The 27,348-nt window shown below is 54.8% G+C and overlaps 2 protein-coding genes across 7 annotated transcripts in view; both read left to right on the plus strand.

Moving 5' to 3' along the window:
• FBXO31 (F-box protein 31) overlaps nucleotides 1–5,073 on the plus strand; it is a 41,880-nt gene extending 36,807 nt beyond the window's left edge. For all 4 annotated transcript variants that reach the window (XM_026494642.4, XM_026494643.4, XM_044382340.3 and 1 more), the window contains one exon: nucleotides 733–5,073. In XM_026494642.4, coding sequence (XP_026350427.1) covers nucleotides 733–955 — 223 coding nt within the window. In that variant the 3' untranslated portion in view covers nucleotides 956–5,073. The remainder of the gene's footprint in view (nucleotides 1–732) is intronic.
• Nucleotides 5,074–5,104: 31 nt separating this feature from the next.
• On the plus strand, nucleotides 5,105–27,348 carry CUNH16orf95 (chromosome unknown C16orf95 homolog). Of its 3 annotated transcripts, none has more exons than XM_057313885.1 (7): nucleotides 5,105–11,338; nucleotides 13,566–13,617; nucleotides 14,345–14,485; nucleotides 20,438–20,584; nucleotides 21,557–21,593; nucleotides 24,947–25,151; nucleotides 27,098–27,348. In XM_057313885.1, the coding sequence occupies exons 3-7, from the start codon at nucleotides 14,345–14,347 to the stop codon at nucleotides 27,114–27,116; spliced, it is 549 nt and encodes a 182-aa protein (XP_057169868.1). In that variant the 5' UTR covers nucleotides 5,105–11,338; nucleotides 13,566–13,617; the 3' UTR covers nucleotides 27,117–27,348. The 3 variants fall into 3 exon arrangements, with proteins under 3 accessions (XP_057169868.1, XP_057169869.1, XP_057169870.1); XM_057313886.1 differs by lacking the exon at nucleotides 5,105–11,338 and adding an exon at nucleotides 12,131–12,321; XM_057313887.1 differs by lacking the exons at nucleotides 5,105–11,338; nucleotides 13,566–13,617 and adding an exon at nucleotides 15,168–15,383 and having other exon boundaries at nucleotides 14,383–14,485.

Consider the following 27,348-nt stretch of genomic DNA (forward strand, 5'->3'; position numbering starts at 1 on the left):
AGTGGGCGTCACTTTGCCTCCTTGTGGGTGCTTGTGCTACTTTCCCCACCTGAGAATCGCATGAACCCTGTGCCCTCGCGCACAGGCCTGCTCTCCTTTCAGCGCAGAGGAGCCTCGGCATGGTGGCCAAGGGTCGGGGTGCGGGCGCCATTCTGTGCGCTGGGAGACTGGGCCCCCGGCTCCTCATTATCTGGGTACGCTCCAGTTTCTTGGCCGGAAGACGTATGTGCATCTCAGTCTCACGTTGCTCTCGAAACTTGAAACTTGGCCCTAACGGGTATCGGGAAGTTCTGCCTTCTTACTTCCTGATAGTTGCGTGCCAATAAGTCTTTATTGATTATATTTGAGTTGTTCCCATGCCGACAAAACTGTCCTGGGAATTCCGATTTTGGTCATCGGGGCCAGCTTTATGAAGGTGTACTTTGGGATGGAATTATGTGGGGGGCTGCTTGAGACCCTCTTTCTTTAGCCGGGAGAGCTGGTGGAGAGCGGTGGTCGGCAGGCAGGGTGAGCCTGGCCGTGGGCCTGCAACTCTGGGCACTGGGCACTTAGAGTTGCGCGGTGGTCCAAGCGATGGACTCTCTCAAGCGCCGTGACTTGCTGCTTCCTGCTTCCTGCTGGCGGGGAGGAGGGCTGGCCTGTGGTGTGGGGGTGCTGCAGCAGGGGGCCAACGGGGTGGGTCGGGGCCCCTCTCACTCTCCTCCCTGCACCTTCCCTCTTGTCTCTGCACAGTTTTTATGGGACAGGCCTCATTGCCGGCCACGGCTTCACCAGCCCTGAACGCACCCCTGGGGTCTTCATCCTGTTCGACGAGGACCGGTTTGGGTTCATCTGGCTGGAGCTGAAATCCTTCAGCCTGTACAGCAGGGTGCAGGCCACCTTCCGGAACGCAGAGGCGCCGTCCCCACAGGCCTTCGAGGAGATGCTCAAGAACATCCAGTCTCTGACCTCCTGACGGGCCACTTCCCTGCGGGGCGGCTCCCAGGGCCCCGGGTCCTGCACCTGGGAGAGGAAGCAGCATGCACTCTGGAGATTTGGCCTCCGACCAGAACATCCACCTTGTAGGGGTCTTGGCCCAGGCACCCCGAGACTCTTTGTATGGAGTGTGCGACATTTGCGTGTGTCCTCAGGAGCTCATAGGAAGCATGTGTTACGAAAAGAAAGAAAGAGAAAGAACCAGGACAGGACTGATTGAGAGGGCTGGCTGCAGAGTTTTGTGAACAACTCAAGTGGAGAAATTGGGTTTGTCCTTGGCCTGCTGGCAGTTTTCAAGGGACAGGCCGAGCTACCCTGGGGGCTGATAAGGAGGATTGTGGGGGGGGGGGGTGTGCCAGCCCCTCTGCAGGAGGGGAGCGAAAGCGGTTACAGGCTGGCAAGGGCCTGAGCAAGGGCAGCCGGGGCGTGGGGCAGTATATGCACAAAGGGAGCTCCGGTGGTGGGGGGTGTCGGGGATGCTGGGCCAGGACCCTGGACTGAATTCTCTTTTCTCTACTACCCTGCTTGGATTTTGGACAAAAGCATTTCACCTCTGACATGTTTGAGTGTCAGTGCAGTGGGGTCAGTGATGGGGGCCGGTAGGGAACGGCAGCTTGGAGACCCTGGCCTCTCTCCACTTTAGAGTCAAGACCTTCGCTGCAGCCAGTTCCAGACAGGCCGTTTGTTTGCACATCCCCCACCCACCTCCTGCCCATGCTCTGGTGTCAGAACCTCTAGCTGAACCACTTGTCCCAGAACCTGCCCCAGAATTTGGCAGGGCCACGTCTTCTGAAGCAACCCTGCATTTTCCCATTTGCATAGCATACACAGGTGCTGTTCTTGGAAGGGTGTAAGCAGCAGAGTGGTTGCACAGATGACTTTGGAACCCCTCTGCGGGGAACAGGGCAGCTTTCTAGAAGTCACCCCCCCACGTATGGAATGCACTTTGGAGACCGGGGCCTCTTGGGGCCCTCCAGGGTGGAGACCCTAAGCACGGACCCTTCTGAGGGTGCTGTGCCTGTGTCCCACTGACACCCGCGTTTGGGGACCCACTGTAAGGTCTCTGCTGATCTTAGTGTCTCCTGAACAACAGAGCCCTAAATGCACGTAGACCCCCCAAAATTAGTTGCAGCTCCGCCTCCAGCCTGCAGAGAGCTACCGCAACGCTCACCTTCCATGGGGGGCGGCTTCATTGGGGAGGCAGCCGACCTTGTCTCCCTCTCTGTTGCTCGTCCTTGCTGGGTGGACTGTGCTGAGCCCTCATGCTGGGGGCAAGGGACCCCAGGGAAGGGGGCAGCTTTGTGGTGCCTTCATGTAGAGACCAACATGAGACGTCCCATGAAACATGTTTTCCTGACAAATTTCTCCCTGACTGGCCTTTTTTAAAAAAATAAAAAATCCCTATTGCTCTAGCTTCAGTACCTTGGCAACTTTGAACTTCCTTTGCTTTCCAGAATCGTAGAATTGATAGCTCTGGGGCATGGTTCCCCAAAGGTAGACCTTCTAGGAGGTTCTTCCCAGACTCCTGACTCGGGAAGGAGGCAAGCCGAGAGGGTGGGGTCCCCTCTGGCCGGCTGTTGGAGACACCGTGGCTTACCTCCCACATCCTTCTAGCAGGACCTGAGACGCGGTCCCAGTTTTTGTGTCTTCTGCAGGACGGAGCCTCCAAGTGCTGTCAAGCCTGCCCCCCTTGTGGCTGTTACTCTGTGTCCCGTGCCAAGCACGGCTACTCGTGCATGGTGGTAGCCGCGGCCGTGAAGCCTCAGGGAGAACAGGTGCAGGCCAGCGGGGCGCACGGGTGCCATGCTCCACGTTTCACCTGAGCCTGAGGCTTGCTCGAAGACCGCTCCGCTCGAGGCCTCCCCTTGTCTGTAAAGCCCACTCAGATTGAAGGTGAGCCTTTCTGATGAAAAACCAGCCTCGAACCCACACAGTGGCACCTGCCTGTGGAGTGTGGGCCTCTCCATGGTTTCCGCTAGCGGTGGCTGTTGGCTGCCTTCACGTGGGTGCCTGTCTCTGGTTTCCGGCAGGGCCCTGTGGGGCCGACCAGCGTGGCAGCGGCCTGGGCGAGGGCTTGTCACCTGTACAGCCGGGCATCCAGCATACGTCTTGTTTCCCACGTGGTGGAACAGTGGCCAGTTCTGGTTTCTGGTTCGGTAGGCGAGTGTGCAGAACCTGTGCAAACCAGCCCCAGCGGCCGTGCCTTAGGGCACAGCGGGCAGGCAGCCCATCTGGTCAGCTTCCAGCCGGCAGTTCAGTGCAGGTGGGGATTCAGGAAGGCTGAAGTCATGGTTGGAAGCCTGAAGGCAGCTGGGAGTTTGATAATGCAGGTCCCCACAAGGAGCCCGAATGACCCAAGTTAGGGACTGTCTGTGCCCGTGTGGTGCTTGATTCGGGGAAGGTGGCGGTGGACTGGGTGGGTCTGGACATCTTCCCTGGTTGGCAGCACCTTACTTGCCCCTGTGCTGCTGTGAGGTGAGTGGAGGAGAGGAGCTTCAGTGCGCGTCTGCGTACCTGGGCATGTGCTGCTGTTCTGCTACTTGACGGGAAGTGACGTGTTCGGAGATTTCAGATGGGAATCCTCGGAGATTCTTACGTATTGGCCCTGAATGTTCACTGCAGGAGGCTTTTGTAAATGACCTTACTTTTTGGCTATGTGACTCAGGCTTGGTGGTCTGCCTGGTTTTGTCGGCCCACCCAGCTCAGACCTGCAGTGTCTGCTGGGTGGGAGCACGTTTGGAGGCTTCGTGGTGGTGGGAGTTCCAGAATCCTTCCTCCCACAATCCAAGCTGGGCCTCCCTTCCTGTCCTCACCCCTCGGTCCCTCCGTCTGGGCAGCTGGCTCGCTGTGGCTGGTGCTGAGGGCTGCAGCCTCTCACCCCTCCCTCCCTCCCCTCCTGCTGCATCCCAAGCAGCTTAGGCTGGGCGTCTGTACCCCTGGCGTTCCTCTTGGCCAAGGTGGAGGGTGGGAGCGCTCCCAGCGCAGGCTAGTTTCAGGAGCAGGCCGGCCTCCGTTCCCCACTTCCTGCAGAGCAAGCTCCGAGCGAGTCGGCCCATTGGACGTTCTCCTTCCGAGCACCTGGGGTTTCCTGCTGTGGCCGCTCCCTTAGCAGCTCATCCTCCATGCCCCAGCAGCTGCAGCGGTTCAGGGCTGGTGTTAGTTTGTGGGGGGGCCCATGTGTTCTCACACTGCTGTAGTACTCACCAGCAGTGACGGAGGGGAGCCTGCTCCATCCCTTGACTTGGCGAACCCGGTCGCGGGAATCTCGGAATTTCTGAGCTCCTCGTGCCCGCGGAGTCGGGTATGTTGAAGACAAGCTCCCCGTGTAGACCCGGTGCTTTGAGGAAGCTGCCCTGTTCTGTCAGAAGCCCTCATTCTGTCTCTGTCTTTGTGCTCTAACTTTTAGGAATGCTTGCGGGAGCGTCTCAGACAGACCTCCCTGGCTGGCGGCTCGCGCACCCCAGTCCTTGGCCAGTCCCAGAGGTAACATAGGCTGACCTCCCTGTTCTTACTTTTGGGAGGTCTGGGACATCATCTGACTATACGTTCTCAGAAGTGTTGCGAGAGTAGGAATAAGCCAGGGTGTGGTCAACCTGCAGCCGCGAGCGGGAACAAGACGGTGCCAAATTGCCGAGTGCTGTCTGCCATTTACGGCTCGGCGGCCTGCAGGCCAGCCTTCGGGAGGTGTGGGTGACCGGCGGTGACCCTGAGGTTTGGAAGACATCCCCTCTTCAGGTCCTTTGTGTGCTCACAGGGAGACCTGCCAAAACATAGGAAGGGGTCAGAACCTTTGCTTTTTTAGCCTATTTTACTTTTGGTTGTTATTTGAGATAATGTAGCCTACTTGGAGAAGAAACACATTTCTGCTGCTTGATCTTGAAATCTTGAAATCCCACGCCCTGACAGCCGGCAGGTGAGGTGGGGGGAGTTGCTGTCCGTCTCGGGCGTCGGCTCTGGCTCAGGGTGGCTGGAGCAGGGCCGGCGCACCCGCAGCAGGGCCAGGACCGGAGGAAGCCGCCGCTCTGAGCTGCGCCGTGTTGTCACCGGGATGGGACCACTGTGTGGGGCTGTTTCTCCATAAATCAGTTTTGGAAACCTTGTTGTGTGCTTTGTAATTGTTTTTTTTTTTTCTGGGATGTGATTCAGATGGAGGCCGGAGCCATGAGTGACATGAGGTGGGGGGCTGAGGGCCGAAGGACAGGACTGGATCCTGGCGGGGTGGGGGGCCCCCAGGAGCCTCTCACACCTGGACTTGACAACGTTTTGATTTTCCCAGTTGTGGAATGGAGTGGTAAGTAATCCCTTGGAACCCAGACAATGGTAGGTCCCTGGATCCCTTCCTCTGACCTTGGCTTGATATGTGTCCCCATCACCGGCCTGGTGGCCCTGAGGAAGCTGGGGCCACAGTGGGATCTTCTCAGGCTAAATTCAAGGGGAGTTTGCCTTTTCTGAGAACAGGATAAGAACGGGATAGATGAGGGCAGGAGCTGTGCTCTGTGATGGGCACACAGCTGAGGGTCTCATTTCTGGGTTTTCTGAATAATATTCTTATAAAAAATGCAAGAATTTAATATAGGAAGTAAAAGTACCTCATGTTCCTATTCAGGGATGGGAGGATTCCCCTCCTCTGGGTGGTGGCTTAGCCCCGCAGCCCCCCTGGAAGAAGGCTGCCTGGTGCTTCCCCCATGGGAGGCTGTGCTGGCAGGGCCCTGGCCAAGCTCCCTGTGCGCCCTGCATCCCCCTGGGCCCCCTCCTGGGGCTTTCTGTAGGCCGGCCTCTGGTGGGGATTGAGGGCTGCTGCATGCACATGCGACCCCAGCCAGTAGGAACTGAAGATCTTGCAGTGCTGGAAGGCTGCCTTCCCAGCACCTGGTTTTTGGAAACATGCGGCTGCAGGGGACAGTGGCTCTGCTCATGCTGAGGGCGGCACCTGCAGTCCCGTCCCACACCCACTGGCCCTTCTGTAGATGCCCAGCCCTGGGATGAACGGGTGCTTCTTGGGGAGCAGAACCAGAGGGAAGGAGGTCGTGGACTGCTGGGACATGTGGGGAGCGCTGCAGGGAGGCCTGAGAAGTGACCCAGCATTCCCTTTGCAGATGGTCCTGCTCTCCTGATGTGGGCACATGCCTGCGGCCCAGGCCCAGCCACAGACCCAGCATCCTTATGAGGACCAGCCCCACTGCTGGCCTGGCACCTCGTTACCCCGAGGGCTGCTCAGCCCCTGACCCCAGCTGCTTGTTTGGAGCCTTCTCTACTGGGCACTGAGTCTCCATGTTTGGGGCCATCCCATGCCGTAGGGCACTGAGCGTCATTCCTGGTCTCCCCTAACACAGCAACCCAAGCCGCCTGCAGACATGGCCAGTGTCCCCTGTGGGTGGTCACCTTGTGGTTAGTACCTGCACCTCCATGCCCCAAACATGGTGCTCCACGTTGTGGACACAGCAGCGCATAAGCAGCGGGTCTCTGTCCTGCATGGGTCATAGCACGAAATGTCCCCCAAATGGGCCTCGGGGCCTCCTTTGAACACTCGGGGGCACGCTCTTAGGGTGTGGTCTATCCCCAGTGCCGTGGGGGGTCAAGGCCAACATGGACGTTGGCTCACTTGGACCTCTGGTACCTGACTTGGGCGATGCCTGGCCCGGCGTCTGCAGGGCGCGGACAGTGGGTGAGGCTGTGTCCTCACCTGTCTCCCTCAACCCAGGATGGACGTGACTCCCAGAACCTCAGCAGGGCCCAGGCGGTGGGTCTCTGGTGCTCCGGAGTTTTGGATCCTCTCAGGTCCGGGGCTGCCTTCCCCAGCACACCTGCCCTGGCGCCTGGTAGTTGGGCAGCGGTGAGGCCCGTGTGTTGGAAGTAGTGGTGCCGGCCACTTGGACCGATGGGCTGGCTCCCTGTGGGTGGCCAGGTGGGACAGGGAGATGCCTGCCCAGCCCCGGGATGCTGAGCGTCAGCCTCTGGGGGGAGGGTTTGAGCGTCCGTAGCTTCCGAAAACCCCCACGGGGTTCTGGTGCTGCCACGGGGCGGCCCTTCTGTGGCTGTCCTCCGTGCTGCGTAACAAGCATCTCCTTCCCAGCATCTTTCGGGAGGAGGATGTGGAAGACTTTCGACAAGCAGCTGTGCCTCGCTCTTCGGTGAGAAATGGTTGAGCTGTCCTTTCTCCTTGGTTAGGTTCTGTGTTACAATTTCTGTGAATGTTTAGTGTGTGCATGTCTTCCATGTGTGTGCATACAGCTGGAGCAGGGGCCACGGAGCCTCCCCTTCCCTTCGGACTCCCTGGTGCTGCCCCTTCCTAGCCAGCACCCCACCCTGCAGCCCCGGTCCGCCTCCATCCCTGTAGCTTTGCCTAAGATGTCGGGTTTCCAGACGAGAGCGCTGTGGCGAGCAGCGCTTCTCAGCCTTTTCTTTGTTTTCCTCTCCCTCCAAGGAGCTTTTCTAGACGTTTTTTCCTAATTCTTCCCGTGGCATTTTAATACCACAGATAGGCCGTGTGAATTTTTTTGGGTCCGTGTGTGTGCACGTGTGCACTTGTATCCACACAGGCACAGATGACACGGGGTCCCGTGGACAGAGGGAGGCCTGGGGCTCTCACTCGGATCCACCAGGAGCCCTGAGGGCCATGCTGCAAAGGTGGAGGTGGCAGGTGCCCCATACGAGGCTGCTGTGCGGATTCGGGTTAGAACTGGCCTGGCCTGGGAAGGACCAGAGTCTAGATGAGGAGTCGTGGACAGCAGGATGTGGGGTTCAGGGAATGAGACAGGAGGGCTGGGATGTAGGTCTGATTCCACTCGTCTGGGTGTGCTGCTGGGCCAGATGTGGTCTCAGGGGTCCCACCTGCTAGTGGCTTGGCCCTGAGGCTCACCTCACTGGAGCCCCTGTGACCACTCAGTGGACGACAGGTGGACAGACGCTGGCTCAGGGCTGCTGCCATCCCCGCCTGGGGGTCTAGGCGGCAGAGGAGGGGAGCCCTGAGCCCTGCAGTGGATGGCAGGTCACCCCTTATGCAGAATGTCATTCAGAGAGGGGCTGCTGAGCACCCCCATGGACCAGGGCCCAAGAGGCTGGTGAGGACCTAGACCCAATTCCTGTCCTCTCCTCAGGCTCCCTCCAGGACCCAGGATGGGGACAGAGGCTGTGGAGCCTGGGTGAGCAGCCCTCATCACCATGGAGCTTCACTCCCCCTGCTTCTAACATTCCACAGTTCTGTTGGGAGGCAGTCTCCCACAGGGTGCCATGGGCATGGGGAGACATGGCATGGAGCCACGGCACGGAGCCCCTCTTCTAGAAGATGCTCCAGGGATCTCATGGAAAGCACTAGGATGTGAGTCCTTGGTGCTGGGGTGAGACAGTGACGTGTCTGCAAATGAACACACTCTCCCTGAGCCTGGCTGGCTGGGGCTGTGTCCCTTTTGTGGCGCTCTGATGACAGTAAGGATGGTGGTGGTGATGGTGCCATGTCCCCTGGTAGAACACAGGATGTGGTGAAAGAGAAGGAAAGGGAGCCCATGTTCCACAGCACATCAAAGAGAGTTCTAGAATGTTGTGGTTGGAGAGGCGGGGACAATAAGGGGTGATGATGGAACCTGCGATCCCGCAAGGAAAGGTGAGTTTGGGGCAGCCAACTTGCACACTAGGGACCGGTCACATATGCAGGGCCCCAGTCGGACTGAAAAAAGGAGTCCTGGATCCGGGGGGCCGTTAATACACCACACGAGTCGCTAGCACGTGGCATGACTGTGACCCAGACTGGACTGGGAAGGGATACTTCCAAGAGACCCCAAAGTGCCCCCCAATGGGGGACATGAACGTGTGACTCTTGATCTCAGGAATGTAAGTTTGAGCCCCACGTTGGGTGTAGAGATTACTTTTAAAAAAAAGTTTGAAAAAACATTTTTTAAATCATGTTTTTAGCAAACCCATGAGGTTTAGCTTTGTAGAGCTCCTTCTCTATGCCTGTCATGGGTCCATCAGTCAAGGTTATCCTGTAATAACAAGCCTCAAAACAAAATTACAACTTCTGGGTTAGCAGTAACAATGTTCTCGAGGGTACGGATGTGGACATGTGGAAAGGACAGTCCTCCAGCCACGGTCCCCAGGACCAGTGCGGTCGTGGCTGTGATGGTCCTGAGGACAGTGTCCTTGCTGCTGGATGGTGTCTCCCTTGCTCTGTCCACCCGCAGGGGCAGGGGTGTGACCTGCCACTTTGGGCCCTCAGGCTTGGCAGCCAGCTCTATCGGGTCACACAGAGGTGTCCCCACTTGGGGTCCCCCGGTCTCCCCACACTCTGCTGCTTACTGTGGGCTCGGGTCCTCGTTTGGAGTAGAGGACAGGCCCTTTTCTCTTCTACTCCTAGAGGAGGTTCAGATCTTCGGGAAATCCAGTCTGGAACAAGGGACAGAAGGTCGTTTGTGCCCCGTCTCTGTGTGTTTGGAGACCTGTCCCTCATCTTGCACCCGCAAGGCTGCGGTTGCCCTCCTTCTGCTGCTCTCCCCGCATCTGCCCAGGGTTGGTTTTGTTTGTAAAGCCTTTGTTAGCGCTCACTTGGCCTCATGCTGCCACAGCCTGCCACCCTCACCACATGCAGGGGTGACTGGGGAGAGTCCCCCTCTGCTACCAGCTCTCCGAGGGCACAGGTGGCCCCAGTTCTGGGCTCTGTCCCCGATGCAGGTGGTACGAGGCTTCATGACAATCTGAAAGAGCCCCTCCAGGCTGTAGATGACGGTCACAGGGGTGGCAGGAAGGGGCTCTCTTGGCTGGGTTCCCCTAAAAGCCAGCCCTGAGCTAGGATCTACAAATAAATTACTGGGGAGATGACCTGGGATAGGGTGTGGGGAGTGAGGGGTGGTGCAAAGGGCATCATCAAGGGGGCAGCAGTGTGGGCAGCTGGGGCTCAGGCCCGCAGGGATGCTGGGAGATGGTCTGGAGCACGCCCCACAGCTGTCCCACCTGCAGGCCAGAAGCTCAGATACTTATCCATCTTTCCCGTCACCACCGAGGGCATTAACCCCTGGCACTCTTGGCCTGCTACTGGACAGGGGTTTGGAGGGTCGTCAGTGGGCATCAGGCAGTTATTAGGAGTTGACAGCCATCAGCATGTGAGTGCTGTGGGGGCTGGGGGGCTGCAGAGGTGCTGGTCATGCCTGCCTCAGCGGCCCACCACTTCTCCATCCCCTTCGAGCCAGGTCACATGGTCCCCTCTGGTCTGCTGGCTCCTGCTACCAGGTGTCCGGTGTCTGCTGAGCCACTGCTAGCCCAGGGGCAGGCCCAGGCCCAGTGTAGGCTGAATACAAGCCTGACTCATCATGCTCTCAGCCAGGGACCCTTGGCTGGTGAACACACTGCACAACTGCACCATGGCTGGGACTCAGAGCTCTCTCTCTGCTCCTTCTACCTGGGGGCTTTGGAAACACAAGCCTGACAGAGATTGGAAGCCACAGGCTTCTCTGGTCCCACTGGCCTCCTCTGAGGCGGTGGCAGTGCGCCAACCCCTGCCTGAAGTAGGAAGGGAAAAGGAAAATATAGGGAAAAAATAGGATCTGCCACACTCACGTGTGACAGCTGACCCGCCTGGGAGGCTTACGGCATGCTCGGTTTTACCGACCTTCTCAAACTTCCTGTAGATCGGGCCCACAGTTATCCCTGTTTTACAGACCGCTTTACCCCCAGGTGTGCAGAAGTGGGGCGACTTGCCTGATACCCACAGTGAGGGAGCGGCAGGGCCAGGATTGGGGTCAGGACCTGGTTACTCTGAACACCCAGGGCAGGGCTGTATGGTGAGGGATTTGCTTTCCAGCCTGGAGGGTCCTACGTGTGGAATCACGTGCCTGCTTTGGGGCCTGGCTTCTCCACACTGTTGTGGGGTGCATCTGTGTGCTCTTCTCCGTCCATAGGTCGTGCTGCTCTATGTGGAAATGCCACCAATTCTTTCTTCCATCTTTTCTGCTATGAGGGGGCATTTGGGTCATTTCCAGTTTGGAGCTGTTAACATTGCTGTGGCTGTTTGTCCTGCCTTCTGGTGGACCTTCTCATTTCTCTGGGGTGTATAACTGAGTCAGGAACCCGCTCGGGTATAGGGTCCTCATTCATAGGTTTAGGTTTTGTAAATACTGCCAAACGGTTTGCTGACGGTGGTATCAACTGGCAGCTGCGACATCCTCGGTAAGCCTGGTATTCGTCAGTCCTTCCAGCCATTCCTGGGGAGGGGACGGGGGCAGTGCTGAGCTACTGTGGACATGGAACAGCAAGTCCAGGGGGCATGGGCCCGGCCCGTCTTTTACCCCAGAGCTCAGGAGGAGGATGCGGAAAGCGGGAAGCCGACGGCACTCCCAGGCAGGCAGAGACGAGGCAGCTGTGGATAAAGCGCTAGGTCAGCGGTGAGGTTCCTGGATACCCCACGCACGGGTGGCCTGAAATCCGTGCCCGCGGGTCTGCGGGGGGCGCGGCCCGGGCAGCGGGGGTGCGTGAGCGCGCCGGCTGCAAGCTCAGCCCTGTCCCTGGCCGGTTACGGAGCCCGGAACCCGGGGCAGCGCACCCGGGTCGCCCGTCAGGGCTGGTTACTCAGGTCGGTTCGGGCAATGCTGGGTCGGGCCGAGAGTACGACAGTCCGCACGAACCCTTCCAAGTGGGGGGCACTCGTTCCCGAGAGGCGCCCGCCGGAGTCTGCGGGGAGCGAGAGGCACACGGCCTCCGGCTCTCCCAAGCTGTACGTCCTGGCGTCCTCTCGGAGTCCACCGGACGGCCGCCCAAGCCCAGGTCGCTCAGGAACAACACGCGTCTCTAACAGCCACGACTCGGGCCCAGACGCCGGGCGCGCAGCTGAATCCGAACTTGAGACAAGCACCAAGCACCAGCACGGCGCCGTGCGGGGAGCGGAGACCCGGCTGCGGCGCCCGAGGGAGGCGGCCCGGGGGCGTTCCCCTCCGCCCCAAGCCCTCAGTGACCCCCCAGCGCAGAGGCCACGCCCCAGAAGCCAGTCAGCCTCCAGATAAGGGTACATGCATAGAAGGCAGCTCATGATTGGCTAAGCTCGGGCGAGTCAGCGGCGCGCCGGGGCCGTCGGGCCGGAAGGGCGGGGCCTGCGGCGGGGAGGGGGCGGAAGGGGAGGGACTCGGGATGGGCGGCCTCGTACGCGTGCGTGCGTGCGCGTGCGTGCGCGTGCGTGCACGCGCGCGTTAGCCGCGGGGAGGAGACACACGCGTGAGGGCCGGCTCTGCTGTCGTCACCAGCCTCACGATGGTCACCGCGGCCTCCACCACCGCGACCCTGCCGGAGCCGCGGCGGGCACTTCCGGGAGCCCTCGGGTGTCCGTTGGGTCTGTCAGCACGCACTCCCCCGAGCGCGTCGCGGCAGGCAAGTGTGTCACTGAGCCCCGCTCGCCGGGCCGCGGACGCCGCACCCGGGGCGGCCCCAGCCCCGTCCCTGGGGGGCCCGGGCCCAGGTCACTCCGGCCCAGCGCTGGCTGGAGCACGTAGGCAGGGCAGAGCGCACGCCTACGCTGACGTAAGCACCGGAGGGCCTTGTAGTGTTTCCCGACCTGAGAACGTCAGGGGAGGGTGTTCAGGCTCGGGTGCGTCCCCACCTTGGGGACGGTGGCCAGGGACCGTCCGTCCGTCCGTCCGCCGCGCTTTCCTGGAGCCTGACAGCCTCGACACAGAAGGATCTGCTCTTGCCCCGCAATGTTGGCACAAAGCCCCAGAACGAGTTTCGCTGGCTGACCTGTGAGCCAGTCTGTTAAGAGAGCCGGGCGTCAGCCTCGGGGCTGGGTCCTGGGAGATTGGACCCGTTTGAAGTGCGGGCACTGAGCTGGGGGTGCCCCCCCCCCCCCACGCCCCGGCCTTGGCAGCGGGGGCGGGACGCCTGCCCGGCAGCCTGCCGCCGCTTCTGTTTGCAAGCATGAGCTGGGCGTGCAGAGCGCAGAGGCCTGGCGCTGGTGCCGTAATAAAGTGACGGTCACGAGGATGCTTACGGTAAAAGGAAACACGAAAGCACTGTGTCACCTACGGTTCCCACGTTACAAAGCACTCGGACACACCACCGGCAGGGGAGACCTGCTTTGTTTTGTGTTCGTTCCCTTTATGCACCCCCCCCCCCCCCCCCGCCCCGGGACTCCGAGTGGCATTCTAGCAACTTGTTTTTGGGGGCGGGCCCGGTAATGGAGAGGAGTCGCACAGTCTGCCGCGACCCCAGGGCAGTTTTGTGTAGCGTACAGTTTGGACAATCTTTGCCTTCGGTATTCCAAGTTAAGCTCGGGGGTGCCCTAGGGATTGTGGTTGGAAAGGTCTCACCAGGGTGGAGCCTTCCTGTCATTCCCAAAGGGCCCAGCACACGTTTAACTGAAGTGTGTGTGAAGTGAGTAAGCTTGGGAAAGCAGGATGTTACACTAGCCTGACATTCAGGAGCATGCACACACCTGCTTCTCTTGTCAGCCCCTACCCCCTCTTAGTCTCAGGAGGATGCCCCCTCCCTCCCTGAGGTTGAGTGACATGAGTCAGTTCCAAGAAAGCTGGCCCACGTCCTCACCCTGCAGTCCTGCCTCCCCCCTCAATTTACACAAAGCCCAGAACTTTCTAAGCCTTCCTGTTCTTGTTTTCTAGGAAGAGCACATTTCAAATCTTTGGGAAAGAAGTGTGCCTTATAGATCATTCGGTAAGGAAAGCAAACTCTTAGCAACTTTGCTCCAATTCCCAGCAAGCCCGTGGGTTCGTGAGAGTGGAGAATGTGGGTGGGTCCACAGACAGCATCTCGTGAGGATGTGTCAGACACAGAGTCTGCGGTTCCAGGGCCCATCACCTAGCCCCCAGTGTCTCTGTGTAGGGTCACCCACTGTCTCCCCCACTCCTGGCTCCTGAAGACACTTCAAGACAGGAATTTGAGAGGCCTGTGAGAACAACACTGCCCCCTGATGTACCTGCTTTGGGCATCAGCTTCTTCATCTGAACCTGGAGAGGATGACATCCCCTCTCCTTCCTGCCCGTGGGCTTGGTGAGGATCACATTGGCTGGATGTGGAAGCCTTTGTGAATGTAAAGCACTGATGGCAGATTGACACCCAAAAAGAGCAACCCTCTCCCCACTGCAGTCAGTTATATTTCCCCAGACCTGCTCATGGTAATGCAGCAGGAAGTGGCTAGGAATCCTAGCACCTGGTGTGCAGGCTCTGCTGGTCCCCCTGTCATGGATTCTGGAGAGTGAGCCATGGTAGCCTGCCTCTTTCTGACCTGCAGGAGGAGCTGGGGCCCCTGTACCCTGCCCCTGGACACCCTGCTTCAACCCTGGCTGTCTCCAAGCATTGATTTACTATTCAAGAGAGTTCCTTGGCTCACATTGCAAATACAGCAGCATGTTTAATTCTGTCTTTTCTGGCTCTTGCTCAGATGTGTCCCGTCCCCAGCACTGTTCATCGAGAGCCCATCTGCTGTGAGTGCCAGGCCAAATTCGGGGGCTGCCTGCCGGTGCCCAGGGTCGAGGCGGCATTGCCTTACTGGGTCCCTTTGTCCCTGAGACCCCGAAAACAGGTAGGTGACTTGGACCAGGGCTTCTTCATCTGAGTCCAGGGTGAACTTCAGGGGACCAGTCACTCCTGAAAATCATAGATGTTGTATGAGTGATATCTTACAATTTCTGGGAGACAGGTTGTGTGTTTTTTTTTAAATCCAGATTTTTTCGAAAACCAAATCTATGGAGTTAGACTGATATGTGATAACTGCACATATGTAAAATGTACAGTTTGCTAAGTCTTGACATAGATATCCATCTGTGAAACCACCACTGCCGCTGGACGACGTGCATCCACACGACCCTGAAAGATTTCTTTGTGCCCCTTTGTGACTCCCCCCAGCCCTCCCCACCCTGCAGTCCCCAGGTAACCACCAATCTGTTTCTGTCACCCCAGATCAGTTTGCATTTCCTCAGATTTTATATAAATGGAATCATATAGTAGGTCCTCTTTGGCCTCGTTCACTCAGCATAATTATTTCCGAGCTTCCTCCATGTGGTTTCTGCGTGGTGCTGGGTAGTGTCCATCATATAACTTGACCGCAGTGCAGCCGTTGGTCCAGTGAAGGACATTTGCACCGTCTCCACAAGTTCTGTCTGTTACAAAGAAAACTGCTCTGGACGTTTGTGTACAAGTCTTTGCATGAACACACCTTCATTTTTCTTTTTTTTTTTTAAAGATTTTATTTATTTATTTGACAGAGATAGAGACAGCCATCCAGAGAGGGAACACAAGCAGGGGGAGTGGGAGAGGAAGAAGCAGGCTCATAGCAGAGGAGCCTGATGTGGGGCTCGATCCCACAACGCCGGGATCACGCCCTGAGCCGAAGGCAGACGCTTAACCGCTGTGCCACCCAGGCGCCCCACACCTTCATTTTTCTTGGGCAAAGACCTAGGAGGGACTTGTTGAATCATGGGGTAGGTGTATGTTTAACTTTTTAAGAAACTCACCTGTTTTTGAAGTGGTCGTATCATTTTACATCCCAAGCAGCAGTGTATAAAGTTCCAGTTCCTCCACATCCTCACTAACACGCGGTTTCCTCAGTTTTTTTTAAAATTTTAGCCATCTTAATAGGTGTGTGTCTTGCTGTGGCTTTAGTTTGTATTTCCATAGTAACCAGTGATGCAGAGTGTCTCCTCCATATGCTGTTGGCATCTGCATGTCTTACTTGATATGTGTCTGTTCAGGTGTTTTGCCCATTTAGAAACATTGGGTTGTTTGCTTTTCTTTTTAAATTATTGAGTATCGAGAGTTCTTTATACATTCTGCACATAATTTGAGATAACTCAATTTGTAAGCATTTCTCCATGTTTTTGACTTGTCCTTTTATTCTCTTATCAGTATTTTTCACAGAGCATAAGTTTTAAATTTTGATGGCGTTCACTTTATCAATCTGACCTTTTCTGGGTCTTGCTTAGATGTGCCCCTCCCCCCAGCACAGCAGTGGGACATGCTTTCTGAGTATTCCTAACAAATCTTAGCATAAGCCAAGGTCAGAAAGGTTTCTCCTTATTTTCTTCTAGAACTGTTATAGTTTACAGTTTGTGTTTAGTTCTGTGATCCATTTTAAGTTAATTTTTGTGTATAGCTTGAGGTATGGGTTGACATTCCTTTGTTTTCGTCTTGGGTGTCCAGTTGTTCTAACACCATATGTCATAGAGGCTGTGCTTTCTCCACCAGCTGGCCTTTGCACCTTTGCCAGAAATGAGCTGTGCATGTAGCTGTGGGTCTGTTCCTGGACTCCGTCCATCTGCTGCTCTGGTTGTCTGCACACCGCCACGCCGTCTCCATTACTCTGACTTTATAGGGAGCCGTGTGTCCTCCAGTGCTGGTTCTGTTTAAGTTGGGCATTCTAGTTTGCTTGCATTTCCATGTGAATTTTATTTTAATTAATTAATTAATTAATTTTTAAAAAAGATTTTATTTATTTATTTGACAGAGATAGAGACAGCCAGTGAGAGAGGGAACACAAGCAGGGGGAGTGGGAGAGGAAGAAGCAGGCTCATAGCGGAGGAGCCTGATGTGGGGCTTGATCCCATAACGCCGGGATCACGCCCTGAGCCGAAGGCAGACGCTTAACGACTGAGCCACCCAGGCGCCCCTCCACGTGAATTTTAGAGTCCCATTGCCAGTTTCTACAGAAATGTCCTGCTGGGATTTTGGTTGGTATTTTTTGTGTAAATTAGCATAAAGAGAATCAGCATCTTGATGATACTGACTCTTCTGACCTGAGAACGCAGTGATCTCTCTTTCCGTGTAGGCCTTTCATGTTTCTCAGGGGTTGCTTGCAGTCAGCAGTGCACGGGTCTGGCACACCTTCTGTCAGATTGATCCGTGAGTATTTCATAGTTTTGATGACAGCATTTAAAAAATTCAGTTTATGATTGCTGTATTTAGAAATACCACTGATTTTTGTATTTTGATTTTGTATCCTACACTAATGCTTACCTCCTTTTTTCTAGTAGCTCTTTTTGTAGATTCTATCAGATTTTCTACATAGATCATCATGTCATCTACAGAGAGAGATTTCATTCCTTCCTTCCCAGTTTGGATGCCTTTAATTTTTCTTGCCTGATACCCTGGCTAAAACTTCCAGTACACCGCTGAGTGGAGTGGGGAGACAAGATGTCCTTGTCTTCTTTCTCATCTTAGAGGGACAGCATTTGGGTTTTCACGATGAAGTTTGATGTTAGCCATTGGTTTAGGTGCCCTGTCAGGCTGAGGGAGTTCCTGGCTCTTCCTAGTTTGCTGAGAGGTTTTATCTAAAATGAACACTGGATTTTATGTGTCGATTGAGGTCATCACATCATTGTTAATATGATGGATTGCACTGATGGATTTTCAAAAGTTAAACCACTTCCTAGGAGAAACCCTCTTGAATCATGATGCATTTTCCTTCATACAGTTGATTAAAAGCTTTGCATGTGTATTCATGAGGGATATTGATCTGCGTTGTCCTTGTTTGCCTTTGTATTTGGGTAACGCTGACCTGCTACAATGAGTTGAGAAGTATTCTCTCATTTTCAGTTTTCTGGAAGACTGTGTGAATTGGTATTATTTCTTCCTTTAATGTTTGGTAGGATTTACCTCTGAAGCCATCTGGGACAGAGCTTCCTTTGTGGGAAGGTTTTTAACTACAAATTTAATGTCTTCTGTGGATACAGAGTTATTTAGGTTGTCTGCTTCTTCTTTAGCAAGCTTCAAGAAATTTGTCCATTACATCATTGTCAGATTTATTGGTACGATGTTGTTCATTATCATCAGTATTCTCTAATTGCCCTTTTAATATCAGTAGATTGTAGTGAGGGCCTCTCTCTCATTTCTCATTTTTTAGTAGACTCTCAAAGGGGTCACTGGCTTTAAGATGACCGAGTCATGTTGTTCTAGGCAGTGTTGATGGCCTCAGTCCCTCCTGTTGGTCACTGTATCATTTGAAAGTTGGGCAGGGTAGGCATTATTGTACTCATTTAAAGGATGGGCAGACTGAGGTCCAGAGAGGGGCAGGCTTTTCCAGGGTTACACAGTTCATAGCAGATGAGGAATTAGAATCCAGAACTCTCCCCACTGAGATGTACTGCTGGACATCAGGGAGGAGGTGGCCCTAAGCAGGATGGAAGGAATACAGAAGCCAAGGTACCTAGCCTGTCTCTTGTATTCCAGCTGGTCTCCCTGTCTCTATCCTCTCTAGCTCTGGCTGTCCATGTTCTGATCGGCAGCCCTATGAGCTTTTAAAACTGTGGATTTGGTCCTCTCACTCCTCTGTAGCTCCCAACTTCTGAGTATGGACCAAAGTCTCTGACACAGTTCCTGGGGTCCTTCCTGATCTTGCTCCCGCCTGGCTCCAGCCTCCTTTCCACTTGCCCCTCCAGCTCCTCTTCCAGCAGAGGGGAGGTGTTAGGTGTTAGTAACAGAAAACTGACCCACAATGGGTTCATCCAGGTCTTGGTAGAGAGAGGACTCCTCTAGGATTGGCTTTATGGCTAAACAGTGTGTTTAAGGATCCAGAATCTTTTTATCCTTTACTCATAGTGTTGGCGCTGTCACCTTTAGTGCTTCGAGATGGTGGCTGTGGGTCTCTTTTTTACATCGTGATCCACATGGCAGAAAGTGAGCCTTTCTGGGGTCCTCCTTTTCTCAGGGGGGCTTAGAAGGCTTACCCTCCCATCCTGCTTTCTTATCAGGGATAAAAAATTCCTAGAAGCCCCAGCCGACTTCTTTTTCACCTGTTTGTCCTCACCTCCGCACTCATTCCTGGCAGAGCCCTGACGGGCCGATGCTGATCCCTTGGGACTGGGCACTTTGGCCCTGGAGTAAAGCTGGGTCTTTCAATAAGGGGGGGCTGGGAAATGATTTTTATGCAGGCAACCCATGGGGTCCGCCTGGAAAGTTCATTCTGTCCACATCCTGAGGGCCCTCCAACAGGCACGTGCTGTTCGCCTGCCTTCTCCACCCAGCCAGCCCCCTGTGCCGCGGCTCGGTGATGCTTCCCAGACAGACTTTTCCAGCTTGGAGTTTTCTCCCTGCATCCCAGCATTTATTCTGGTAGCTGGATGGGTCCTTCCTCCTAGCGCAGCGCACGCCGCAGAGAGTGTGCTCGGCCAGCGCTTGGAGGATGGGGCCAAAGGGGCCTGCGTGTGCCTGTCCTGTCGGCCAGTGCCATGTTGGCAGGAGGCAGGGGTGGATGGAGGTTTCTGGGTTCTCCAGAACCTCTTCCATCTCCTCCTTTGGATGAACCTTCGACCCCTTAGCCCTCCCCTGTGGGGTCCTGTGCTTTGCAGTATGTCGCACACCTGCTCTGGGTTGCTTCTCCTCTGCCTTGGGAAGTCAGCAGGGTCCACTCACATGTAGGTTTTATTGTCTTTCTAATGTGTGACATGAGCGCATGGTGGGAACTTACAGTGGTACAGAGGGGACACCCCGCCTGTGCCTCCCCCGGGGCGTCCCTGTGTGGCCCGGAGATGTGCTGTGCATGTGCTCTTTCACTAGCGACATGTAACACATTGCCTGCCTGCCTGGCTTGAAATAGCAGTCCCTGTCGTCGTGAGGGGCTCAGCTGGGTGGCCTGGCCCCACCTGTCCCTGATCTTGGGGCCAGTGTGCAGGCCCAGACCTTGTAGAGGCCTGTGTGGCCTCTTTGCCCGGCCAGACCTGGCTGCTGTCACTTCCTCCTCGTTCTGTGGGTGAAACCAGTGCATGGCCTAAGCAAAATCCAGGGGCAGCCTCCACACTGCCCCTCTGCCAGAAGGAACGGAGGTCACAGGGCAAAGGGCATGGCTGTGGGGGAGGGTACAGAATGGGACAAGGCCATGGTCCCCCACAACTCATGTCCGGGAAGCATGGCATATAGATTTTCTATAAAAACTGCACATGGCAGCATGATGGGCCTGCATGTACGTTTCCCACCCCACATCTTGTCTCTGCATTCATTCGTGTCAGGACAGACAGGTCTGCCTCGCACTTTCCAACGGCTGCCCCATTCCCTGGTGTCCCTGCATCTCTCCCAGACAGGCCCTTGGGCTCTTGGGCCACTACAGCCATGCTATAGCTCGTGTTCTTTGCGAGCATCGTTCTGCAGATGCTCATGTGTCCCAGAGTGGATTTGCTGGATCAGACACTGTCCATTTTAGAGTCTGACCCGTGTTTCCAGAAAGCTTTGTAGCCAAGAATGCTGAGGCTCAGAGAGGCCAACTGTTGTGTCCAGGGGCCGCTCCTGGAGGCCTGCAGGCTCAGGCCAGAGCCACGTCCCCTGACTGTAATGCACATGTCCCACCATGGCAGCCATGCAGACCTCCCACTGCAGAGGTGCAGGTGGCCCCTGGGAATGTCATGAAGAGGAGACTGCTTCCTCAGCTGGGTGGTTGGGGTGGGCCTGTGGGAGGGCACAGAAGAGGAGCTCCCCAGGGCCCTGTCTTAGGAAGACACAACCTGGGGCACAACCCCTTTGGACCTTCTCTTCCCTTCCTCTCTGTTAGATCCAAAAGATGGTCCGGTTTTATATCCCCAAAACCTCCGAGGCATGCCCCTGCCCATGCCACCGCTTTGGGGGCCGCCTCCCGATGCCTAGGGATCAGGCCGTGATGCCCTACTGGGTGCCCCAGGTGCTGAGGCCTCACAAGAAGGTAAGAGGGAGGCTCACAGCAGCGAGGCCCCAGCGGGACCCAGAGATGGGGTGGAGGGTGCTGGGTTCTTTCTCCACAGTGGCCTCCACTGGTGTCCGGGGTCTCCTGGAAGGCACAGTGAAGGAAGTAGAGTGCAGGAGGTGGGCGTGTGCAGGGGAGGGCCAGCTTGGTGTCCTGGGGGGTGCTGGAAGGGTGGGTCGAACTGGTCTCTGAAGGGGGGTCTCTCATCGCTGCCCCTACCTTTAATGCCATCTCTTCTGCCTCCTGTTCCTCCCTCCTCTCCTCTATCTCCTCACCTTGCCTCAGTGCCCTCTCCAGCTCTCTGGGCATCCTGGCAGGCAGAGGGAAGGGCCGGGAAGGACCTTCCCTCTGAGTTTCTGTCCTGGCTTTTCAGCTCTGTCTGGTGCCTCCAGGTCTCTGGGTTCCAGGGCAGTGACTACTGGGGTTTCTGGCCCGGTCCAGCCCTCCTTAGCCCCATGGCCCCTTCTCTCCCATGCTTTCTGGGTGTCCTGGGTGGTCAGCTGAGGCTTCCTTTCTGCCTTCACGCACTTATCATTTGCTGGTTTTCTCTCATCAAGTAGCAAACTGTCCCCAGAATTAAGACTCAGAGGTTATTTATTTATTTATTTATTTATTTAAAAGATTTTATTTATTTATGTGACAGAGAGACAGCTAGTGAGAGAGGGAACACAAGCAGGGGGAGCGGGAGAGGAAGAAGCAGGCTCCCAGCCGAGGAGCCTGATGTGGGACTCGATCCCGGAACGCCGGGATCACGCCCTGAGCCAAAGGCAGACGCTTAACGACTGCGCCACCCAGGCGCCTCAAGACTCAGAGGTCCTTTAAAAGGGGACCATGGCTTGCATTCTGAGCTGGCCACAGCCCTTTCCTGGTTTCCAGCCCAATCCCTGGACCCACCCTTCTGGTAGACCACCAGGCTGGGCTGACACATCTGCCCCCATTCTTTTCTTTTAGGTGGTGAAAAGGCAGCAGAGTTGTAAAGGCATCCAAGGTAACTGAGCATACATGTCTCATCCCTTCACTCCCCAAGGAAGGTGGGGGTCTCGTGGTGGGGATGGGGAGACTGTTCTCATCCCCGGATGTCTGTAAAACAGAGATGGCGGTACACATACTGCGTCTTCACCCCCTTCTCGTGCCAGGCATCGCTAGCCATCTACCATTTTCCCCCAGTGAACCTAGAGAAGCCTTACACTCTACTGGTCTATCTGCTTTGGCTTTCAAGATGAAGCCAGTTTGCAGCCTGGAGTTAGATGGTATCTAAAGTGTGTTTTCTTTTAAGTTCTAATCTTGTATAGTTCGTGACATAGTGTGTTTGCTTGTGTGTGTGTGTGTCTGGTGTATACATACATATGCTTATGACCTAGTAAATACATTTACTGATGATATGGTGTGCATGCCAACATTTACATATGCAGGACACACAGTATATTCATGACATCATATTTAGGTATGTATTCATTTTGCAGTATATTTATACATTTATGTATTTGAGAGCTAGTATGCATACATTCACATATTTATGGCGGATGTAGTGCATAGCACACATTCACGTGTTCCTGATGCAGTATGTATCTGTGCCAGAGCATGTTCATAGACTTACGTGTTTGTGAGCTAGAATATACTCATGTACTCACGTCAGCACCATCCCCACCTTTACTTTCTTTGTCTCTAAAACAAGTGGGTTGGATTGCTCTTGAAGGCCTTGTCCGGCTCCGATGGCCAACATATGTGCTTCCTCTGCATTGCACATGAACCGAGGAGTGGACATGCCAGGTGGTTTGCATCAGGTCCTCCCCTTGCCCAGCTGTTCCCGTGCTCTGTGTGGTGAGCACCCCTTGCTGGAATCTGTGCAGGAGGGAATGGATGGATGCCAGGCTGGCACTGGGTTCCTGTGATGGGTGAGCAGTTTGAGCAGTGTGCCCAAAACTCAGGAGCACAGGGATGGGTGGGAGAGTGCACAGGAAATGAGTGGCCACCAGCCAGCATGCCCGCCTCTTAATGCTGCAAAAATATGTATTTCCCCTGATAATAAGAGTCACGCAGTTAGGAGCAGCATGGATGTACACAGCGTTTGTGGGGGCTGTTTAGAGGCATCTGTCAAATTATTATTATTATTATTATTTTTAAAGATTTTATTTATTTATTTGACAGAGAGAGAGACAGCCAGCGAGAGAGGGAACACAAGCAGGGGGAGTGGGAGAGGGAGAAGCAGGCTCATAGTGGAGGAGCCTGATGTGGGGCTCGATCCCATAACGCCGGGATCACGCCCTGAGCCGAAGGCAGACGCTCAACCGCTGTGCCACCCAGGCGCCCCTGTCAAATTATTTTTTATTGAGATAGAATTGACATTGAACTTTATATTAGATTCAGATGTATGGTGTAATGGTTTGATGCTTATATTTTGTGAAATGAATGGGCAGTAAGTCTAGTTAACATCCTTCACCTCATATAGTTACAAATTTTTTTTTCTTATGATGAGAACTTTTAAGATCTACTCTCTCAGAAACTTTCAAATATATAATACAGTATTATTAACTGTGGTCACCGTGCGGTACATTAGATCCCCAGGATCTATACCTAGAAGTTTGTACCTTTTGACCACGTCACCCATTTCTCCCATCTATCACCTTCTGTAATCCGCGTCATCTTGCCTCCAGCAAGCCCATGTCCGGTAATGCCTGGTAGACACTCCCACACGCATGCCTGTCTGCAGCTGCAGTGTCCTTGACAAGGTATCCAAAGCAGTCGAAGCATCCCCCAGTGGGAGGACGGACATATGTGGGGGTGTGTTTGAAATGTGGCACCTGCCATGTAGAGCACGCAGCCCTTAGGGACGACGGGAGGGAGCCCCAGACACACTGCGGCGAGGGAAAACAATTGGCTGCAGCCTGTGCAGTTGGACCCCATTCCTGTGGATCTGCAGAGCTGAAGTCCTGTGTGGGTGTGGATGCGGGTTGGTGGTGTGCGTCTGGGCTGACAGTCATGGGTTCCCCGCGGGGGTGGGGACGACGGGAGCTCAGGAACCCGAAGAGCAAGACCGGGGGCCATATAATATTATAAACAGAAAGCAGCACGTTGGCTCCAGTTTGGGGGAGAAGAGCCAGAAATCCCTTTATGAAAGAAACCACAGCAAGAGGACAAGAACAGTTGGAGAAACGGCTCTTTTAACTGTATAATCACACATTTATGGGTTATTTTTATTGGTTGTTTTTGGCTTTGAATTCTCTGCATCTTTAAGAAAAGCTGAAAGCTCAGCTTATGGTTGAATCATATGCATCACTTTGATACATTTTCAAAAACCAGTATTAACTTTTACTCCAGTCCTCGTTTAATAGTTGAGGCAATTTATACAAATAACGAGTCAAGCCTTAGTCCATTCAGTCCAGAAGGTGTTCCCAGGACAGGACTGAGAGCCCAGGTTTCACTGGTACCAGGACAATTAGGATCTGTCTCCCCCTGAGCTTTGTATAGAGTGATTTAAAAATACATTAAAAAAAGTGATTTAAAAATATTTCCCTTAGCCTCAAATCCAGATTATTTCCATTTTAAAGAGAAAAATCTGTATTTTTCATCTTGTGTTTTCTTTGTAAAGAGGAGGCTCATTTGCTTTTCTTCCATATGCTTTTGCAGTAGGATTGTTTAATAAAGAAAATACTGTTTTATATTAATTATGCTTTTGCATATTAGTGTAATTAGAGTAGTAACGTGTATAATATGACAAATAGAGTATATGTGTGGTATATGTAATATAGTATATAAATACGGTGTAACTTGTAGCACGTTAGTAGAGTAATATAATTAAGTTGTGATATCAGAAGGGTCCCATGTTGACCAAAGCAGATCTCAAAAGCTAGTGTCAGGGAAATGGAAACACTGGAGTCCCATTTGTGGTTGTGTTTTTTTCAGATACCCAAATAAACCCCACGTTTCCATCACTAAGATCTATTCATTATCAGTTTCTTGCCAGCCTGGTTTCATCTGAGCTTCACCCACTTGTTCCCCCATCAAAAAAAGAAAAACAACCGCCCCCCAAAAAAAGATTACCGTGAAGCACATCCCAGCTAAATTGTGTATTCTTTCATCTATACCGAGTTCATCACGTGGCTGTAAGAGATAAAGACGCTGGCATGAGCCCCGCAGTCAGCCCAGAAATAAGCTCACAGCAGTGTTCTCTTCATCTTCCTGGATGTCGGTCAGCGTCCACACTCTCGGGGCTGTGGCCAGCCTTGCTGGAACACCTGGTGTCCTTGCCCTGGGTTCTGGAGGGTTCTCCCGTGTGTGTTGTGCACACACACGGCACTCTGTCCCCACTCTGCCCAGGGCCTGACTCGCTTTCTCGCCTAGAACCCCCCCTGGACTTGCGCTCCTGGTACAACCGCTGGCGGATCTGCTGTGACAGGCGGCTCCTCCTCAAGTGGCAGCAGCTCCAGGCCCTTCACCAGCATGAGCCACTGGCCCCAGGGAGGGGAGCGAGCCCCCCGGCCCCCCTCCTGCCCTTCAACCTCCTGACCCTCCTGCAGGCGGTCCTGAGGGTCATGGTGGCCATTCGGTGAGCAGGCACAGGGTGAGGGCAGTGGGGGCCCTGGGCCCATCTCATTCCCCGGGCTGTTTTGGTCAGGGGCTGGGGGTTTAGTTGAGTCAAGGACGTGGGAGAAGTTGGCTGTGGCTGAGCGAAAGGGTGAGGAGTGGCTGCAGCGGGATCACCGTGGTGCTGTTCTCACCATCCAGAGTTGCCCACACCCTGCGTGGGGATCTCAATCTAGCACACACTTAATGGACAAGCAGTCCAGGGACATCAGAACTGAGGGTGGGGCACTGCGCGTCTTAGGGCTGCCCACCTTTCTTTCTTCACCTTGTCCCTGTGGCCTGGCACTGGTTCTAGTTTGCGCACATTTCCGTCACGTCGAGCTTGAAGGTGGCTGTTAGAGGCCGCTCGCCCAGCCAGCCCTCTGGGGAATAAACACAGCTTCAGGCCTGGGGACCTATGGCCTCTCCCCCCCCCCCCCAACCCCCAGCCCAGTCCCAGCCATCGAGGCTCCATTTTGGAAAGCCCTTGCCCCAGCCTCGCCCCCAAGAGCCTCACTCAGGCCTTGTCACCTGGAACCCCACCTCGGCCCTCCTCCGGGGTGCCCCTCATGGCCCCCTGCCCGGGGACAGGCAGGGCTGCTTCCTTTGGTCTCCTCCTCAGGCTCTTTCATCACACTTGTGTGCAGGGACATGCAGATATACAAATGTATGTGGATACAAGATGTGCAAAACTATCAGTATGTAAATGCACGCAGATCAAATTTATATTATGTTGACTTGTTTGCTTCTTAAGCATCTGTCTTCTTGTAAGAGGAATATTCTAGAAAGTATCCAATATCTGAAAATGGTTGTAGGTGTCTTCTGTCCAGTGTCCTCCTTGTTGTTGTTCACAGCAGGGGGTTAGCCCTATCTTTGTCTCTGGTCCTGGCTGGAAGCAGAAGGCCCTCCCCTCTGCACCCTGCTTGTCTGCTCTCCCAATATTGGGCATTGGTGTTGCCTCTAACCCTGTGATTACAAATGATGCCACAGGGTACGTCCGCATGCGAGTGCCTGTGTGGACCTGCAGCCTCTTTGGGCGTGTGCTGTTCGGAAGGGGGCCGGGGCAGGGGGTCGGCAGCTTTGGGCGATTTGTGCGCATGACCAGACTCGTAAAACCGTGAGGTTGTTACTTCTTTGCTTTGTGTGAAGATGCATCTTTTGTGTGTGTGTGTTTGCCAACTTGACCATCAAAGCGAGTTGGACCCCCCCCCCCCCCCCGGGCCCACTCTGGGAAGAGTAAAGAAAGAAGCTCGGGTGTAGATGGTACGTGAGGTAGATGGTCAGGGAGGCCAAAAGGAAAGTGCTAATGATCGTGTAGGAGGCGTTTGCCTCAGAGCCAGGTTCTTCGGGCCGAGGCCCAGGTGGCAGCTAGATGTTCAGGAGAGCTATCTTGTCGGGCTGCGGTGTCCACGGGTTGCCCTGTGAGATCCCCCAGACTCCACAACCAGCTTGTCTCAGGAGAACCTGCTGGCTGCCTCGGGCTGGCCTGGCAGAGGTTTGCTAGAACTGTGAAGGCCTCGGGAGGGGAGGGGAGCTCGGGACCTTCCCAGCCGGGACCCTTGAGGAGCTGTGACCATCACACTTGCCTTCTCAATGGGGCGTGCCGCAGCTTCCTCACATCGGATCCCTTTCACAGCTGCGCAAGGTGGGGACTGTCCGTCCCTCCCCGAGGGGGAGCATGGGCTCTGGGGGCCGAGTGCCTCATCCAAGGACCCATGGCTGGAAGTGAGTCAGCTACGACACACCCTGGCATCGCATCCTTGTACGCTTTCCTGCCTGGGCTCCTCAGGGACTCAGATGGTGTCCCCCTCCGCGGTGGGGGTCCCCTGTCTTCCACGCCATAGAGGCTCCCTGCCAGGTCCTGCCAGGGCAGCGTGGGCTCAGCATGGGGCACGGTTCCGAGTAACTGCCTTTCTCTTTGCTTTCCAGCCACTTGTTTTGGGTTTGAAGTTCGAATCTTCAGCCACTGCCGAGAACATCAATGAAAATGTCAGTCATAATCAAGGTCTTTACTGAAAGCCGTCAAGTCAGGAGGAGTCTGTGATAGCCACCATTTTCTCAGCTCCTATAACTCACATCCAGGGTTGGGTCCAAGTTCTCTCATCAGGCAGTGCTCCGTTGCCGTGCAGCTACCGTGGATGTGGGTGAGACTGGCGAATGCGGCCAATAAATGTTATTTA

Source organism: Ursus arctos, unplaced genomic scaffold (assembly GCF_023065955.2).
Source record: "Ursus arctos isolate Adak ecotype North America unplaced genomic scaffold, UrsArc2.0 scaffold_19, whole genome shotgun sequence".
NCBI lineage: Eukaryota > Metazoa > Chordata > Mammalia > Carnivora > Ursidae > Ursus > Ursus arctos.

Bases quoted from the DNA above. Each gene is read 5' to 3' on its own strand.
- CUNH16orf95 (XM_057313885.1), top strand. From the start codon at position 14,345: ATGTGTCCCGTCCCCAGCACTGTTCATCGAGAGCCCATCTGCTGTGAG. The intron at 14,486-20,437 runs GTAGGTGACTTG...CCTCTCTGTTAG, and splicing joins CCCTGAGACCCCGAAAACAG to ATCCAAAAGATGGTCCGGTT. The intron at 21,594-24,946 runs GTAACTGAGCAT...TTTCTCGCCTAG, and splicing joins GAGTTGTAAAGGCATCCAAG to AACCCCCCCTGGACTTGCGC.